This window comes from Lepisma saccharinum, chromosome 19, assembly GCF_977018435.1.
Source record: "Lepisma saccharinum chromosome 19, izLepSacc3.1, whole genome shotgun sequence".
Classification (NCBI taxonomy): Eukaryota; Metazoa; Arthropoda; class Insecta; order Zygentoma; family Lepismatidae; genus Lepisma; species Lepisma saccharinum.
Genome location: NC_139247.1, coordinates 5,458,532 through 5,478,560, shown reverse-complemented (window position 1 = coordinate 5,478,560; position 20,029 = coordinate 5,458,532). Strand labels below are relative to the sequence as shown.

At 39.4% G+C, this 20,029-nt stretch overlaps 1 protein-coding gene across 1 annotated transcript; it reads left to right on the top strand.

Moving 5' to 3' along the window:
* Positions 1-7,394: 7,394 nt before the first annotated feature.
* Positions 7,395-17,493, top strand: LOC146003058 (uncharacterized). The gene is made up of 3 exons (XM_083141224.1): positions 7,395-7,590; positions 8,544-9,156; positions 17,306-17,493. Exons 2-3 carry the CDS (start codon positions 8,547-8,549, stop codon positions 17,491-17,493), a joined length of 798 nt encoding a protein of 265 aa, XP_082997350.1. The 5' UTR covers positions 7,395-7,590; positions 8,544-8,546.
* Positions 17,494-20,029: the final 2,536 nt, after the last annotated feature.

Below are 20,029 nucleotides of genomic sequence, written 5' to 3'. Positions count from 1 at the left end.
AGTTGCCTTACACTCATGTCGATGGCACTAAGAAAGTTTTGTGGGGTTCCCCTTGTCGTTTCATGCAATCATCATTATCATCATCGCCGCGATTAGTTTAAAGCGGATGGAAAGAAACGGTAAATATCAAAAATACAAATGCTCCAGTGTGTATAACTTTAAAAATGATGATGATGATGATAATAACACTGAACCTAATTCATACACAAAAATTTAGTTGCAAGAGCATTCCACGCGTATCTTTTCTCCCGTATTATTAACGAAAGCATGACGATAACAGGACGTGGTCGACTGTCTAGAATGTTCGTTAATATCTTCGCGACCACTGTACCAAATATCATAGCAATTATCATATTCATAGAAATGCTTCATGTAAAAGAATCAGACGTTGCAGCGAAAACTCAATTTAATTCCATTATAAGCAGACGAATACCAAGCACCGGGTGAAACATCAGCGCCTCTAGCGGATTATTTTTGAGTGGAACCAGCCAGAGAGCGCAGAACCGTGCTATCGTTTTCCACACTACGTTATTTACGGCGCTGTAATCGAGGATTGACAAAAAAGATCGAATATCTCGAATTATTAACATAATCGAAATATTCGATTATTTTATCGATTATGCCCATCACTTGTCTGTGGTCCAAAATTTATTTTCGTGTGTGGACAGAACCATTTTAATATTTCGGTAAAATTTTCGTATCCGCAAAACGTATTTCTTCAATTTTACAGGAGAAAACTCTAGTTTAGTGATGGCCATAATCGATTCTAAATAATCGATTCATTCGCTTATTCAAATTATTCAAGATATTCCATCTTTTTATCAATCATGGCGGATTATTCTAAGGCCGAGGCCGCGTCCGAATCGGCAGGAGATGTCACCTAAAGCACCGTTTCATCCGGGGACTCAGCCAACCTCCGTTGTCCGAATTCGCTGCAGACGTGGAGTCAGAGGGAAGAGCAGAGAGGCGCGACAGATGCACGCTTGAACTCGCTGTGACGCTGCGCTTGGCTGCCATATTCTAACTTTCACTTTGTACAGACAACATTTACTGAATAGACGATGGAAAACTCAGTTATACTTTAACATTTTATCGATAATACTGAATGTAGAAAAATTGTAAATGATGAAATAGCGTGTTGCAATTTTAATATGAGTAGTACAAACTTGGTGACAATGAAGTTCGACCAGAAAGGAATACGTGATTAAATGCACAGAGGCATAGGCGGTGGAATGGGTGACCCGCAGAAGTGACGCATGTGAGTAAGAGGAGGCATGTGAGCAGGCAAGAATCGTGATCCCAGCATGTTGCACCCAAGGTCACGTAAAGAACGAAAACGGGGAACAATACGCGTGACATTGAACTTCGACCAGGCACCAGACTCATACGGAAAATTCCAGATAGTGGCGCATTCGACGGAAGCATGAGGTCACGGACACGATAAGGGAGTCCGCCGTATATAAGCGCGTGCTGTGCACCGAGGAACCGCAGTGCATCATCACCATGGCCAGGGGCAAACCTACTGACAACACCGTAAGGACAAGAGTGGTGGATTTGCAACGGGATGGACTCAGTGAACGGGAAATAGGGCGCCAACTGAACTTACCCAAGTCAACCGTCCACTGCATCATCAAACACCACCAAAATACGGGTACTACAGAGCCAGGTAAGGCCCCCCGGTCGAAAACGCCTGCTGAGCGTGCGTGACCTACGGATATTTAGGCGCTATATCCAGACCAACAATCATGTTTCTGTGGCCGAATTACGACTGTGGACTCGAGAACGCTTTCACATTGAAGTGTCAACCAGAACCATTCGCCGTTACCTACAGCGATGCGGTTACCGAGTGTACAAGGCGAAACGTAAACCCTTCCTTTCCGTGTTGAACAAAGGCAATCGACTACGGTGGGCACGAATGTACCGGGGATGGACATTTCGGCAGTGGAACAGGGCTTTGTGGACGGACGAATCCATTTACAATGTTGTGTACGGGAAAATACGGAAAACAGTCATTTGTCGGAAGGAGGAACAGAATGAAGCAAAATGTTATGCACGTCGGGTACAGAAACCTGCGTCAGTGATGGTATGGGGATGCATGACGTCATCTGGGGTTGGCCCACTACACGTCTGTGAGGGCATTGTGAATGCACACGCATACTGGATCGGCATCTTCCCACAGTGCGAAGGCACCTGTTCCACAGGCGACGTCTCATCTTTCAACACGACAATGCCAGGCCTCATACAGCGCGGCTGACAAGAGAATGGTTGACTCGCCATCACGTGCGAACTCTGCCATGGCCACCATCGAGTCCCGACCTCTCGCCCATTGAGAATGTGTGGCGTGTTCTTAAGCGACGTGTGCAACAGAGGGGACCCACCACAGTGGCTGCTCTTATAGCCTGCCTGCAGGAGGAATGGCACCGCATCGATGTGGAATACCTTGAACGACTCGTCCGCAGCATGCCCCGACGCATTGCCACAGTTATTCGCCGACGGGGCGGCTTCACACCATGGTAAACAGGATCCCCTCTAACAGTGGTCGAACTTCAATGTCACGTGTAGATGGACGAAAATGTTTTATTTTGTGTGGACACCATACATTGCTGCGTTGCAGCGGAAATTTATGTTTTCCTTTGTTCCATGTAGCCTGCTGAATAAAATATGTTCAGCATATGCATGTGTTCTCCTTCTTTCAAAACGCACTCCTATATTTGTCACTGGTCGAACTTCATTGTCACTAAGGTTGTAAATAGGTGGAAATCATTGTCATGTTTGTTTGGCGTCTGCCTTCTGCTTCCGAGCGATGCGCCTGCGCCCCAGGGCGCGGTGGGTGAAGTTCGGGCTGACACCTGGCGGGAAAAGTGACAACCGCACTACAAGGGGACATGTAGATTCGGACGACTTGGACGTGACTTCGACGGCACGCGAGAGCAACGGGACGGAGCGCTTGCCAATCCGGACACGGCCCGAGTCTGCTGCTGCCACGCCTGTGTCAAATTTGCTCCTGCCACGTAATTCGTCTGCTAAGAGGATGTTACAAATCTTAAGAACAGATTAAGACGAGAAAAATGCAAGTTAATCACTAGTGGGGATGAATGTACAGGTAATTTAGAACCTTTCTCTTAGAAATAATTTATTCTGTTACCGAAATTTGTAATAATGCGCGCGGTGCCCACTTTGTATTCGCCAGCACTTGCCTCTCCCTCCCAGCGCACATGTTAGCTTCAGTGTCAGTATTTTCCACAACGTGTCAAAACTAGTGTGACTTTTTAAAATACAAATATTAGTTGTTAAAATGAAAACTATTGTAAATACGAGAGATATAATGAAATAGAAGTAAACACTTACCGCTTTAGCGGAGTGGTTATCACTGCGCGCTATGACGCCAGGAGTCCCGAGTTTGAATCGCGGCCTGGGCATGGATGTTCTTTGTGGGTGTTTTTTCATCAATTTCACCATATCATCACTCATCCTCAGCGGCGGCTCTAGGGGTGAGCCGCCGTGCCATGGCTCTACCCTCAGAAAAAGAAATAGCACTTGCTTTGCCAACATATAGTTAAATTAATAGATTTACGAACGAGGAGATTCGAAACTCGTAAGCGTTCCAGCATCTACTACTCCTTCACTTGCACGGAAAGTGAAATAAAGTATGCCGATGCATCAAAACATGCATCTGTCTTCTGCTGCAACATGCAGGAAAGCATCAATTGGCAATATTCGACATTTTTTACAAAAAAATACAACCGAAATTCGTAGTGCACGTGCAAAATAAGATGTCGCTAAGTGAATATATATAATATTTATGAAATAATTTCTGTTATTTAGTCACCATCAGTGATTTTTTCCTAATAAACGTGAATATGCGGCTCGCATTCCAGATTTAGCTTTCATTTGGTGCAACATGATGCTTTCCGTATTTATTTATTTATTGACATTTCCAGTACAGCAGAAGCCATTTTAAACCGGAAAGAAACAACAGTAAAACAGTACACTAGTGTTAAAATGAACACACGAAACATGATATAATAAAATAAACAAATTATAAACATAAACAAGTCAAGACAGTTCCAAGGTAAACAGATGTGTTTCACAAAAGCATTACTTACATACAATTTTTTCTATGTTGTTGATAAAAGATGGATACGAACTGAATATATCGGTTTGGTTTGATATGACATTGAACTGATTTGGTAGCCTATGAAATAGTGAACGTTGAATGAGTGAGAGTCTTGGAGTTGCAGTGTGGAAAGTTTCCTTGCTCCGTGTTTTGTTTTGAAGTAAATAGAAAGTGCTTTCGGGTTATGGATTTCGGTGAATCTGTAAAGTAAGCCTAGCATACGCATTGCCTTTTTTGTGATGGTTGATATGTGATTATGGAAAGTTAGTTTAGAATCTATGAGGATACCTAGATCTCGGTGTTGTGTTTCTTTTGCTAGAGTGATGTCGGTGAGTGTATAATTACCTTCAAGAATGTTTTGCTTCAATGAAATTGTTATGTAAGAGCATTTCGAAGGGTTTGTGGACAGTTTCCATCGCTTACACCATTCGGAGAATCTATTTATGTCATTTTGGAGAAGTTGTATGTCTGATAGCTGTTTTATTTCTCTCATAATCTTGCAATCATCAGCGACCATTAGAATTGTGCTTGAGATGGGGGAATTAAAGAGGTCTGTGAGATCATGCAGATATACTAATACAAATAACAGAGAGCCAAGAACGCTTCCTTGCGGCACACCAGATATAACAGGAAGCCAGTTAGAATTAATTCCAGGAAGTATAACACGTTGTTGTCTATTTCTTAGATAGTCTTTCACTATTTTTTAACGTGTTTCCAGTTATATTAAATCTGTTAGCTAATTTATGCAGTAAATAATGGTGATCCACTGAATCAAAAGCTTTGGACAGATCAAAGTACACAACATACAACTGATTATGATTAGTAATTGCGTTTATGGCATAGGATTACATAGAAGACAGATTTGTAAGGCATGAAGAATTTGGAAGAAATCCGTGTTGTGCTGGGTTAATGTAAGGGGATGTGAATTTGACGTCATTTTTGGTGCACCAGCCTGATGCACGCTGGTGAATTCTGGAAAGAGCGGTTAGCCTACCAATCCGCGCTTTCCAGATTTCACCAGTGGACGGAGGTACACCGCTGATGCACGCTTCGGCTTTCCGTATTTCACCGGGGCGCACCAAAGCTTTCACCAGGCTAAACCATGACGTCATCAATTTACACCAGCCTCAAGAGCTGGTGCGGCTGGTGGATCAAAATGGAGTCGTCTGCACTCGAGCTTGTTTTGATTCGTGATGTGCGTCCTGTAGGCAATAGTACGGAATGTCACGTCGATTTTGTTGCACGGAAGGCGAATATACTGGAGGCAAGCAAAAACTGTCGACATTTTAAATACTACTTCTCCTTCACTTGCACGCAAAATGAAATAGAACATGACGATGCATCAAAACATGCGTCCATCTTCTGCTGCAACATGCAGGAAAGCATCCATTTGCAAAATTCGATATCTTTACATAAAAATATCACTTAAATTCGTACTGCAAATGCAAAGGGCCCGTTCCGAAAGTCACACGAGTTTAACACGTTAAACGAGTTATGGTAACTGGCCGTTCCATAAGTGCTTCCGTGCGTTTCATTATGCTGTCCCAAAAGTCGCATTCCATGCGTTTCGTGCAAGAACGAGATTCACCAAACGCACGGGCCAGGAGGCTGGTTTGTTCCGTGAAAATCGTCTGCTCCTTGCAGACAAAGCGCGTGCTGATGGATTCAAACTGCACTAGTTCGGAAAATGTATTATAATTTTAACAGATAGCGATATGAAGCAACATGCACAAGATGAGTATGCCTTGACCGTTCTTAGAATGTGATTAAAATGAGTAACAGTGTCCACAGTAGAGTTCATTTTTGCCATAAGGACATTCCTTCCGCTGACGCCATGCGGAAACTTTCTCTAAACAAAACGCTGCGCCTGCGCTTTCGCCTAGAGTGTCCCATAAGTCCGTAAAATAACTGGTTTCACCAGATTCACGAGCCCAGTTACTTTCGTTGAGACTTTCGGAACGCTCCCAATATAACATGTCGCTAAGTGAAAATATATAATATTCATGAAATATCGTCTGTGATTTAGTCACTGATGGTGAATTTTCCCTCATAAACGCGTGTATTGTGCCGCCTGAGACTTGATTTTCCATGCGCTTATTTATAGACTAAATGGGCCTGTGTCGCTTGTCTCTTCGGTGTGAACCACTGCTGTCGCGTGTCGCTTCGGTTACTAAGAGTCGTTCTTTTCACCACAATACGCAGATAAGCGATCAACATGCTATTAACGAAATGCAAGTCGTACAAATTTGCACGGGTACCAATCCTTTTTTCGTTCAGCTTGTATCCACAGGTTTCGTGTCTCTACGTCCTTCGGAAACCTACGAAGTGATACTTGACTCAATAAATTTGTTCCCGATCGAACTGTGCAACCATATGCTATGCAGCTGACACGCTATTTCCATGTAAAAGAATCTCCACTTTGCCGTTTCATATTATCGTCCATAGCACCGTAAGCGTAACCGGATGTTCCAGGGGAGCCAGACGAGTGCGCATGCTCCGCAGTAGCTCCGCCTTTAACACCGTCTATACGCGCGCATTCCGAACCTAACTTTCATTTGTTTCGGCATGAAGCTTTCCGAATTTCACTGAATTTGACGTCATTTTTGGTGCACGGAAAGCGCAGAAGGAAAGAATGAATTTCCCGGTGACGTCAGAACTCAATGTTGTTCCAGTGTTGTGCGATAAGAGTAACCGAAAACGAAACTAACAACCCTAGCTACTAAGTAGTAATCTGTGGTAGCAACGCAAGCAACCTATATCTAATCTGTGGCAAACAAGTTGTACATCTGACGTGATTTGGTGGTGGTGTTAACAAAAGTGATTGAAAGAATTGTAGTAGCTGTCACAAATAACATATTACGACCTATTTATGTGAAATATGTAATTGTAACAATGTTATTACAAATGAACGATGAAGAGAGGCTAAGTTAATGCTGCAGTGGTTAAACGAAATGATGGCTTATTCGAAGTGTGTTTTCTGTTCTGCACGAACTAGCTTCAACGAAAGTATAAGTATTCTGAAGGCAAAAGAAAATGGAATACACATTGTAAAAAAAATTGAGAGTTGGCTCGGCATGTTGGTAAGCATTAATAACTTGGGTAAAAATTTACTATCCTTCGGACACCTCTATTTTTTTGGTTTCGTCAATTTTTGACATTGCAGCCTTTCTTTTATAACATACACCTCATAGCGAAAATTGAAAACTGTTTAAAATATCATATAAACTGCCTAGCTAAGCAGCAAATAATCTAGAATAACTATTTCAAGCATTTATTTCTTATTTCATTTTATTTTTCATCACATTTCCTTACATTGAAGTTGGAACACTGAGATGTGATCAGTTGTTAGTTAAAATCAGCTGCTTTGTAAACAGCTGAACATAATCAAATCATCCAGTGAGCTGTTCTTCTCAGTTATATGAAGAAATATTGATGTCTGGAGTATTGTTTACACTCAAGAGTTATTGATTTATGTAAGTATTAAGCTGTTTATTTGTTTATTAAGAAGGGGAAGAACAAATGTCACGTCCGTTACAAAAAACATGAATAAGTTTATATCACACCAACCCTAATAATGTGATGTAAGTGACTCTTGGTAGAAGTGGGGTTATGTGCATTGTTTATTGATTTCTAGTGTTTTCTGTTTTGTATAAAATAGCATTACCTGTGAAAATCCTGTAACGGACGTGACAAACTTTAGTGTAACGGACGTGACAAAAAAAAAATACTATATTTTTTGCTTGTTTTTCATATTTATTTTCCTCTCATTTAATTACTTTTAGAGCAGGGTCCATATTTCTGGCCTGATTTTCATATTTCTGTAAAAGTAGAACTAAATTTTCTTTATTTATGTAATTCAAAATTTATTTGTTGTTGGGAGATAAGATTTAATTCAGTTTTCAGACCATACAAGATAGGACTAAAATGTCTCATAAAATAGGTAGGCCTACCTAACCTAAAAAATATTTCTATAAATTAAAATGCAATTATATACTCAAAACTATAAGTTGTTTAATAAATAAGGATACAAGAACTAATGAGACTGAATTAACAACACTCAGATATAAACACCATGTGCAACTGATAGCAGAGCTTCAGATTCCATTATGCTACAAAGAAATAAAACTTTCCACATACTTCAAAATGGTATTAAGCTGTTAATGAAAAGCAATAGTACCTATTTTTAACATGTTTTGATAATAAAACAACCTTTTATTATGTTTAAAATCTATTTGAAACAAAACCAGCTGGAGCTGACCAACTTCAACATGTTTTTTCACAATTCTAACAGAAACTTATTAGCAAAGGCATGACAATAATATAAATATTCAACATTGCAACAAATGTTTATGTTAAATGTTACTTTTAGGTTGGCCCTACATTTATTTATAGGTTATTTGGCTCTAAATTTATTGTTTTGTTTCAGATTATGGCTCCCACTCCCAACAAGACAAGAATAGCTAAATGTAGAGAAGAGAGAAAAAAGAATCAAGAGCAATGGAAGGCTTATTTGGAGAAAGATAAATTGAGGAAGAGGAAAGTGAGAGAGAAGGAAAAAAATGAATTGACCAAAGATAAAAGACTGTTAGCTGAAAAAAGGCAGAAAGATAAAGAACGACAGCGGTTGTATAGAGCAAGAAAGAAGGTGATTCAAAATGGTGGTCAGAGTGAGCTCGGTTCATACAAAAGTCCAAGAACAAATGGCAAAGCAGTAAAGAGAATAAAAAATGCATTACCTAACAGTCCTACTAAGAAGGTTGCAATATTTAGAAAACTGGTAAGAGAAGACTTAGGTTCAGAATTAAAAAAGGATATTGTGAATGCTAAGAAAACTGGACCAAGAAAGATTCAATCAGATTGTCTTAAAAGAGTGAATGAGTTTCTCCAGTGCAATGAAATAAGTCGTCACGCATCTGGGAAAAGAGACGGGAAATCAGTGAAAGACCCTGTCACTGGTAAACGCAGTTTATACCAACTGGGTATTGGCGAGGCCTATGAAGAATATAAACTGCTGTATCCACATGACCAAATTTCAAAAAGTAAGTTTTATAGCTTACGTCCAAAACATGTGCTCCCGGTTAGTGATATGCCTCACACAGTGTGTGTTTGCATTAAGCATGCAATTTTTTATGACTGAAACACTGTCTAAGGCAGCAGCCTGTTTTCCAAAAACTAACAAGGAAGTGTTGAATGAAGTATGTTGTGACACAGTAAAGTGATAATTTACGACCTGTGCTGAGAAAAACATAAATAGTCTATAGACCTAGTGTCCACAAAGGTGTAATGTCTTTTTTGTTACTCAACCTGCTTATTAAATGAGAATTAGTCCATAACTAGCAGAATGTAGCCTAATCTCTTTCCCAGACCTGTTTCTTTTATGTTAATTAATGTTAATTCACTAGAATTGTAGTATTAAACTTTTGCAACTATGTATAACTATATTATTATTATGTACAAGGATGTATTACATAATATTAGTGTTTTTTTCAAATAAAAACTGTCATTATAAATTATGCACTTTTTTGTCACGTCCGTTACAAATCCTTTGTCACGTCCGTTACAAAGTTAAACATTTTTCAATAAGACATCAAAACTTTTAACAGGTCATACTTTATAGTCTTAAAAGAGGAAATATTAACATTACTATAACAAATATTTACCAGTTAATTTGTCTGTCCAATTAACAGAAACTATGGAAAACCCAACCCTATGTTCATTACAGGGTGTTTTACACGTCACGTCCGTTACACCTCTTTCATATCAGATAAAATCAAATACAGTTAAGTATTTGGCATGACAATTTTTGTGACTGTACATTTCAGTGACTACAACCTTTCTCAATAATTAAAATGGATACAAATCTTAATTAGTGTATTTTTTAATACTTTTACGTTGTGTACGTGTCACGTCCGTTACAAAAGAATGGCTGATTGATACTTACGTATCTGCTTCGCGGAACATTCCTGAAGGTGTATTAACGTTGTTTTGATGAAATTAATTGCAATTTTTCACATTACCAGAACGTCTTTCTGGTAGGTGTTTTCCCTTGCCTGAGACACAATATCGCGAGTACACCTTCCTACATAATTGCGCGTCCGGCTTCTCTTTTGCCAAATTTTTGACATTCAAACTTACGTATCTGCTTCGCGGAACATTCCTGAACGTGTATTGACGTTGGTTTGATGAAACTAAGAGCAATTTTTCACCTTACAACTACTTCTTCCTCCTACCTTTCTGTTTGCCTCACACACAACATGGCGTGCACACCTTCGTAAATAATAACGCGTAGGAATGACGCATCAGCCTTGTTTTTTCTCGATTTTCAATTGTTATGCAGTGTTTCAACCTTCGGAACCCAAGAAATGCCCGTCGACAAACTTAATCAGATCTATTTCTTTTTAACTTTATTTTTCGCGTTCTGACACCAAATTTTAACTATGTATCCCAACCTAACTCAACTAACCTATCCACGCACCAATGGTTCGTGGGGCTAGCGCCAATGGTTCGTGGGGCTTTCTTTTTCACTATTGAAACCTTTGCGTGGCCTACTAACCTATCCACGCGCCAATGGTTCATGGGGCTAGCGCCAATGGTTCGTGGGGCTTTCTTTTTCACTATTGAAACCTTTGCGTGGCCTACTAACCTATCCATGCGCCAATGGTTCGTGGGGCTAGCGCCAATGGTTTGTGGGGCTAGCGCCAATGGTTCGTGGGGCTAGCGCCAATGGTTCATGGGGCTTTCTTTTTCACTATTGAAACCTTTGCGTGGCCTACTAACCTATCCACGCGCCAATGGTTCGTGGGGCTTTCTTTTTCACTATTGAAACCTTTGCGTGGCCTACTAACCTATCCACGCACCAATGGTTCGTGGGGCTAGCGCCAATGGTTCGTGGGGCTAGCGCCAATGGTTCGTGGGGCTTTCTTTTTCACTATTGAAACCTTTGCGTGGCCTACTAACCTATCCACGCGCCAATGGTTCGTGGGGCTAGCGCCAATGGTTTGTGGGGCTAGCGCCAATGGTTCGTGGGGCTTTCTTTTTCACTATTGAAACCTTTGCGTGGCCTACTAACCTATCCACGCGCCAATGGTTTGTGGGGCTAGCGCCAATGGTTCGTGGGGCTTTCTTTTTCACTATTGAAACCTTTGCGTGGCCTACTAACCTATCCACACGCCAATGGTTCGTGGGGCTAGCGCCAATGGTTCGTGGGGCTATCTTTTTCACTATTGAAACCTTTGCGTGGCCTACTAACCTATCCACGCGCCAATGGTTTGTGGGGCTAGCGCCAATGGTTCGTGCGGCTAGCGCCAATGGTTCGTGGGGCTATCTTTTTAACTATTGAAACCTTTGCGTGGCCCTACTAACATCTCCACGCGCCAATGGTTTGTCCACACCCGCCACAAACTTTACAACACACCCACCACACGTCATTCTCCAAACCCTCGATCCACAGTTCTAACTCTCGTCGCAAACGCAGGGAGTTCGAAACACTGGATACCAACAAAACACAATCACGACACGTCATGATAGTCACGACGGTGTACGAAGGTGATGGTGTACGAAGGTGTACGAACGTGATGGTGTATGAAGATGTACGCGCCAAACGCTATCTCCGTCGGAGAATTAATTTTCAACGAAGAACATGAATTTCAGCTCTGAAACATTCCCAAATCACACAAAACACCTTCCCGATGTTCGACAATGCTACAGGAACTTATTACGGTAAGTAGTTTCTTCTCTACAAATAAATAAATGTGTCCGAAGGATAGTAAATTAGTACCATAACTTGTTTAAGGTGACATCTTAACGTTGGTAATATTCACACCGGTATGACTTGAGATGACCGGACCCCTCTCCGATTTTCTTCATATTTGACATACTCACTAATTGAGGCCTCCTAATCACGAATCTGAAGTTAAAATTTGTCGGTCACGTCTAGAAATTGCGAACCATTGATGCTAGCCCCACGAACCATTGGCGCGTGGTTAGGTTAGGCAAACATAGTTTAAATTTGGTGTCGTGGTAGTATCAGGAATATATATATGTGGTTGTGAAACAAAAAAAAAATCGCGAAAATCGAGTTTCCATTCCGAAAACTAACCCCTTATTTTTGCAATTTCTAGAAGTTTCCTACAAATTTTAACTTCAGATGCGTGATTAGGAGGTCTCAATTAGTGAGTATGCCAAATATGAAGAAAATCGGAGAGGGGTCCGGTCATCTCAAGTCGTTCCGTCTCCAAACCAAGGAAAAGGTAAAAAAGTATTGGAATAACAATTTTCTAACATAGTTTGGTAAATTTCTCGTATCGGACAAATGGCTGAAATTTGCTAGTTCTTTTAATTTGAATATTCGTACTTACATATTATGCATTGAGAAACATTGTCGAAGGTGGCATTTCACTTATTTCACAGAAATAAGCTCTATTTGCGACATATCGAGTAAGTTTTCTTCGTTGTTTCTTCCCTTCAGTAACATGCAAAATGGCGGTCACAGTTTCACTACTGTAGTCAGCATGCAGTGTTTCCATCCCACCCCACTCCACTCAAAAACACCTATGTAGGTTAGGGTAGGTTGGGTCATGTTTCGGTCACAATTGTTAAAAATTGGTTTAGAAAAAAAATGCATAGCCCCACGAACCATTGACACATAGCCCCACAAACCATTCGCGGAAATGTACCTTCTTCAGTTACAAAAACACGTGTTTGGAAACACTGACCGAGATTGACCGGGAATACGTCATCACACACAGGCAACATCCAACTGGAAGGAAATGGAAGCAACAACTTTCGTGCATCGGTCACACATTTTATATCGAAAAATACATTATTTACTGGCAAAATTCAATGAACAATGCAAGAAAACACTTCCCCAAACTTCCACAACTATAAAGAAACTGCATTCGGTATGTAATTTCTCCTGTAAATTTGAAGAAATCTGTTTGTCCGATACGAGACCAAGTTCAATGATAAAAGCTGAAGGCAATGGCATTTTGAAGACTCTTGTACTTACTGATAACAATGAAGTTATAAGTGGCAAATTAAAAAAAAAATATATTATTTAGGAATGTGGACTCGTTTGATTAGGTAAGTTTGGCAATGGTGTTTTGCACACTGATTTCTTCATGTTGGGAAAATGGCATCTTCCGTCGAGCTGCTGCTGTTACGGTAAGGTTACGTTACATTAGGAAACATAGTTTATTTCGTTTTTCTCTTGACTGGCAATTATTACATGCAGATTTGTGATTGGGAGGTCTCAATTAGTGAGTAGGTGAAATTTCATAGAAATTGGAGAGTGTTCCAGTATTGTAAACTCGTCTTCTGTGGAGCTGCTTTTCTTCCATGTTAAAAGAAACAATTTTTTTAAAAATTGGTTGTACGACCATTTTAGAAAAAAAATCATTTTTAGTACATACGTTTGTACATGTTTCTAGATATCAAAATCAATGTTAAAAAAAATTGTTTTTTAGTTCTCCTGCGGCAGCCATTTTTCCAACATGGCGCATGGCATTTTTTGCTCATGTGGTAGTATACGGAAACCTTAATATCTGAAAAACCATTAGAGCTAGAGACCTGAAACAAAATTTATTTTGTAGCTAATGAAGTATACTTTCTATGATATTCAAGTATGTTTTACTCAAAATTGCATCCTAATTACAAAAATTATGGTGGAAATTTGGGTAACAATAGTTAAAAATTTGGATTTTTAAGCCCGATTTTCTAAATGAAGGGGTTTAATCTAAGGCTTGATTTTTTTTACGTGTAGACCTACCTGCAGGGTGTCTGTAAATAAAATATAAGTGCTTAGAGATGCATCTTTTTTTTACAGCATGGGCTCAAACATGGCCTTTCATTGAATTTTGACAGTTTTTGGGGCCAAATATCTCAGATGGGTCCTCTTGAAAAATTCTGAAATATATAGTTAATATATAATTAAGTTTTTTTCCTTTTCCTTTTAAATTTGACTTAAATAAAGCCTCAGAAAATATAGTAACGTAAGGTTTTAATACTTGACTTACCAGAAATTGAAATTACAAGGTATGACAATTGAAAACCTGTGAAATCTCATTGCAAAAGGTTTGATTTATTAGGTACCCCATGACCAGTTGGTATTGTCAGCTCCAAAACTGAGCTCCCTCACATTTTTTAAATGTAGCAGTACATGCAGCTTAAGATAGGCAGTGGCATGCTCAGGAATTTTGAAAGGGAGGAGAGGGGTGGTTACATATACTTTTTTAGTATACAGCCCTGTTTTTGACTCATTATCCTGCCTTTGACGTAATTGTTTATGGAATACTAGCCCAAAGGTATTGGGTTATGACCCCCACCAACCCCTCTTGGGCACTCCATTGTAAGTAGGCTATTTACTTGGAGGGTTAAAGCTGGTAGAATATATTATTTTTTGTTTCCTTTATTCCACGTTTTTTATTTTTCAAGAAAATACATTCATTGAAATAGACGTGAGTCATGCACAACAGAAGATTCATAGACATGTTTTGATAGAATGTGAGACAAGCCTGGAATTGACATGTGCATGGACAATCTCTGCTGTCATTCTTCCTTTGCCTAATGTGTCGAGAGTAATGACTTGTGAATGTTCGTTATCTGTGAACTGGAAATGGAGTGTTCTGTCGAATTTTTAACTGGAGAGGACTGTCATAAATACACTTTTGGTAAGGGTCCCAAAGACCTAAATAATCTTAACGAACTCGGTGAAAATGATAAAACACTTCTTAGGTCAAGACTACAGGTGGATGACTTAGAGACAATATGCAAATACCACTGAAAATAGTTATTTATATGGTAAAGTATGTTGTGATCTTCAGAAGTACTACGTAAAGAAGAAGTTAATTAAGGAATTTTTAAAATTAATTTGCATCATATGGTAAGGCAAAAAACTATCAAGTAAGCCCAGTTAAATCAATATGCCTGACATGTTCGAGTAAAATTTTCATATCTGGAGAAAGTGACTCACTTAAATGCCAGAATGTAAATGATGTCTTTGTGCCAACCCAAAAAAAACTAAAGGAAATGCATGAAGTCTGTTCTGCTTTTGATGTATCCCCTGTTTCAAAATTGAGGAGGCTGATTGCAGAAAAATAATAAAGTGCTCTTGCTCGAAAAACTATTCACATCATGCAAGAAGTGCAAAGGAAACTGGAAAGTTGCTTTTCACATAGTATTAGAACTGAAGAAAAGGAAGGCAAGTGTGACAATCCTTTGCATGGCCAGTACAATCATATAATTGAAATTATAAGAAGAAAAATGTAAATTAGCATAAAATAACATTGAAAATGTCAGAATGATCAGTTTGATTGCTACCACTTGGTCAAGAAAGAATATATGTGATGAACTGAAGGTTTCTGATAATTTATTTAGGAACTTAGTGAAAGAACAAATAATTCTGCCTGATTTGACAAAGAGAATGAGTAGGAAACTGGAGCTGACACCACCAACTGGTCATGGGTACCTAATAAATCAAACCTTGTGCAATGAGATTTCACAGATTTTCAATTGTCAGACCTTGTAATTTCAATTTCTGGTAAGTCAAGTATTAAAACCTTATGTTACTATATTTTCTGAGGCTTTATTTGACCCAAATTTAAAAAAGAAAAAGAAAATACTTAATTATTCTAAGTATGGGATGTAGTTTAACCTTACTTTGCAATGTCAGAAATTAGGTGACATACGTTACCTCATTTTGACCAAAACAAGTTGAGATTTTTACTGTGAGTTAGGTTCATGCAGGGCTTCCTTTGTGCCAAATTTCAGAATTTTTCAAGAGACCCATCTGAGATATTTGACCCTGAAAACTGTCAAAATTCAATGAACGGCCATGTTTGAGCCCATGCTGTAAAAAAGAGATGCATTTCTAAGCACTTATATTTTATTTACAGACACCCTGCAGGTAGGTCTACACATAAAAAAACATCAAGCCTTAGACTAAACCCCTTCATTTAGAAAATCAGGCTTAAGAATTCAATTTTTTAATTATTATTACCTAAATTTCCACCATAATTTTTGTAATTAGGATGCAATTTTGAGTAAAACATACTTGAATATCATAGAAAGTATACTTCATTAGCTCCAAAATCATTACATGTAGATTCGTGATTAGGAGGTCTCAATCAGTGAGTAGGCGAAATTTCATAGAAATTGAAGAGGGGTCTGGTATTGTAAACTCGTTCCAGTACAACTTTTGTTTATCACCCTGTATAGACCACATATTCCTCCGATCGGGATTCTTGCTTCTAGGGCACTTGCACCAAATTGAAATCTCATAATCAAGGGAATAATGTAAAATTTAATGTACAGTGCATATAATGCATATAATCATGGCCGCCGTTAGGGGTGTGCGATGCGTGTCACCGCACAGGGCCTCACACTTCTAAATAAGTAGTTCATTAATTTCTTGTGCGTGCAAGCGAGATTGCATTCGAATAGAGGGAAGAGAAAGGAAGAAGAACATAATTCCTGTGAAATGAAAAATTTCACCATAACAAATAATGAATTTCTCGTAACGGACAACAGTGTCCATTCTTGTCAAGCCATCAGTCAGAATTCGCCGACAGGGAACAGCGACGTATTTGTGAATCCAACTTTCCTCAATTTCCTGTCGTATATTATTGCTCGACAGAGGACAAGCACCATAAAATGGTTATTTGTCTACTCTTCAAGCCAACGGACAACACATTTGAGGGTGTGCCGCCCCAAATTTCGAATTTATGATCTGGCCTATTTGAGAAAAGACGAAAAGAAGAGAACCACTGAAGGACCACTTGGGCTCTCTTCAAGCCATCGTGTTTACAACCACAGCAAGGTTTATCTGCCGGTAATATGAAACTGTCTTTTAGAGTGTTTGGTACTTTAAGTAGTGCATGTAACTCTATCGTTTTAGAAAGTAATGAGTATGGGTGCAGATTTGTTGGCACTAAAAACTCCTAAAGCAAGTAGGCAAATGGGCACCACAATGCTAAGAAGGCGCACTTTTCTGTTCTTTGGGCTGATTGTGATGATGATGCTAGATGAAATTAGAAAAAATTACTTTAGATAAAGAAAAAAAATAAGCATAGCTCCCACGTAGCATAGTCGCTACTAGTTTTAGAGCAAGCGGTCCCAGTCGGAATGCCCAAAATTTCGGGTTGACAGCATTGTGAGGACAATTGAGGAGATGCTTGAAAAGATGATGTGCAGGTCTTCGGTCTCCAAAGCCAGAAAACAGCGGCGATGGGACTCGATGTGGAGATCACGGGTCACTCAAAGAAAATTTGATGGCACGCCCTGGCCATCAGAGGGCTGGAGTTGTTTGTAGCAGCATTAATGTGAAGAACTTTGAAATTATGGATACGTTCAGTGCTTTTGCATCATCCCAGTACGATTAAATATTGAGTTCTAAAGAAAGCTATCGCTTTTGTTTTTGCCATCTTCATAATATTTTTTCTTCAGAATCCAAGCAAACTGCAAATTATGTTTTCTCTATTAGTGTTTGCCAACTAAACTTTGTGAATAAAGTTTAAGAACTCGTCATAATTTGTAATAGTGGAGTAGAGGAAGAGACAAGACCATCATCTACATGATAAATAGGTAAATATATTGGTTGTAAATCATACATGACTTTGTCTACCTGTTTACATTACTGTGACACAAGATTATTTGTGTGCTTAACATTCAGCTTCTTTTTTTAAATGAAAATCCTCCGTCTTACAAGGTTTGCAAGAAAAGTTTATCTAGGGCATTCTTATTGAGTTCTCTGGTAAGAAAGTCAAGGTGGTTGAGCGGTGAATCCCACAGAAAATTCCAAGTTCAAATCCTGGCATGGACTTCAGTGCTTAATTTCATTTCATTGTGAGTGCGAGGGTCACTATTCATATTTTGAGCCTAACAATGAAAAAACAGGAATTTGGCATTGAAAACTGCTTTATTGTTTTTCGAAGTATTCTCCTTTATGGTCAATACACTTTTGCATTCGTTCGAACCATTTGTCAAAGCAGTTTTCCAATCTTCTTGAGACACCTCCGTAATATGGTTTTTGAACGCATCAACGGCGTCTTCCGCCGACGAAAATCGTTGTCCACGCAATTTATTCTTGACATTCGGGAACAAGAAGAAGTCACTGGGTGCCAAATCAGGACTGTACGGCGGATGACCCATCAATTCGATTTTTTGACTGTTCATAAAGTCGGTTGTTAGACGAGATGTGTGACAGCTGGCATTGTCTTGATGAAGAATGATCCGACGGCGTTTGTTTGTTTTCCGTATTTGACCGAAGACCTCTGGCAAACAAATTGTTGTGGACCATTCAGAGTTGACCGTTCTACGTTCCTCTAAAGGCACAGTTGCCACATGACCAGTTTTCCCGAAAAAACAGGCGACCATTTGTTTCGATGTGCTTTGAGCGCGAACAACTTTTGTTGAATTGGGTTCATCTTGAAACACCCATACAGTCGACTGCTGTTTACGTTCCGGCTCATATGCATATATCCATGATTCGTCACCTGTTACAATCTTATATACGTCTTTTGAAGCACCACGATTGCATTTATTGAGCATTTGTTTGCATCAATTGACTCGAGCGTCTTTTTGAGTTTTTGTCAAATTGTGTGGGATCCAATGAGAACATACCTTTCTCACAGCTAAATGATCATGTAATATTTTATATGTGCTGGTGGAACTAATGCCTATGGTTGCCTCAATCTCACAGTATGTCACATGACGATCTTGCAGTATTAGGTTTTGCACAGCATCAACGTTTTCTGGAAAAACAACTGATTTTGGACGACCTTCGCAAATCTCGTCGGTGAGTGAATGTCGGCCACGATTAAATTCATTATACCAGTGGCAAGGGATGGGGCTTCATCGCCAAATGTGGAAGTAAGTTAATCGATGCACTCTTGTCTTGATAATCCACGTCGAAAATCGTAAAAAATCATCGCACGAAAATGTTCACGAGTTAATTCCATTTTATTGTTGTCGCGCAATCTCCAAGGCAACATAAGCAACACAAATGAAGCTATTGACAAAACATTTGAAGTACATTATGGTCAATAATGCCAGATGATTCCGTGCAAACGTCAAATCGCGCCTAACTTCAATCAGTCTTTCCAAGGCTCAAAGTATAAATAGTGACCCTCGTATCCATAAATTTCATATAGTGGTGGGCATGGGTGTTTCTCTGTGAGTTGGTTTGATTTGGTGTTTTAAGTCCACTTTATGCACAGTAAGGCTAATCGGGACTGGACCTACAGTTTAAAGTGGGATCCGAACCACTTGTGCCTCCACCGGGTATCGAACCCGGGACCCCTTGATTACAAGGCAATGACGCTACCACTGCGCCATGGGGAGGCCCGTTTCTCTGTGAGTGTTCCTTCTTTAATTTCATCTAACCATCATTCGTGCTCATTGTTACAATGTTCTTAAAGAGGCAGAAAAGTGATGCAAAATAAGAAAAGCTGGAATAAACATACGTTTGAGAACAGTCCTATCGCTGGCACAATCATTTTCCTCTTACTTGTGACTGCACAGCACTCAGTTTGCAAGAATTTTTTTCATTGTGTTTTCATTTGGGCTTTTTGAGGTGAGCAATTCGCGACACAGGATTGGCTTTCATCTTTATTTAGTCCCTTATAGGGTGGTATTCAAAGCACTTCAGATTTTAAACAGCGCTCGTAGCACTCTTGTGAAAAAAGAAAGGGCAAATTTACGATTTCCTACCTGAAATTTGTCTTTTCAATAAGATTTCGCTACTTCTTGTCAGAAGGAAACATGGAAAATAAATACCAGGTTTTCTAAATTATATTTTATAATTATATTTATATAATACTTTCAACATATTTGTCGTGTATGCACACAGGCTAATACGCACGCGTTTCATACATACTTGAACTTGATATATAAACAGACCACTAATTAACATTTAAC

What these genes read in the sequence shown, in the direction of transcription:
- LOC146003058 (XM_083141224.1), top strand. Translation starts at nt 8,547, where the DNA reads ATGGCTCCCACTCCCAACAAGACAAGAATAGCTAAATGTAGAGAAGAG. An exon ending in ACATGACCAAATTTCAAAAA is followed by an intron (nt 9,157 to 17,305) that starts GTAAGTTTTATA and finishes GATGATGTGCAG; the next exon opens with GTCTTCGGTCTCCAAAGCCA.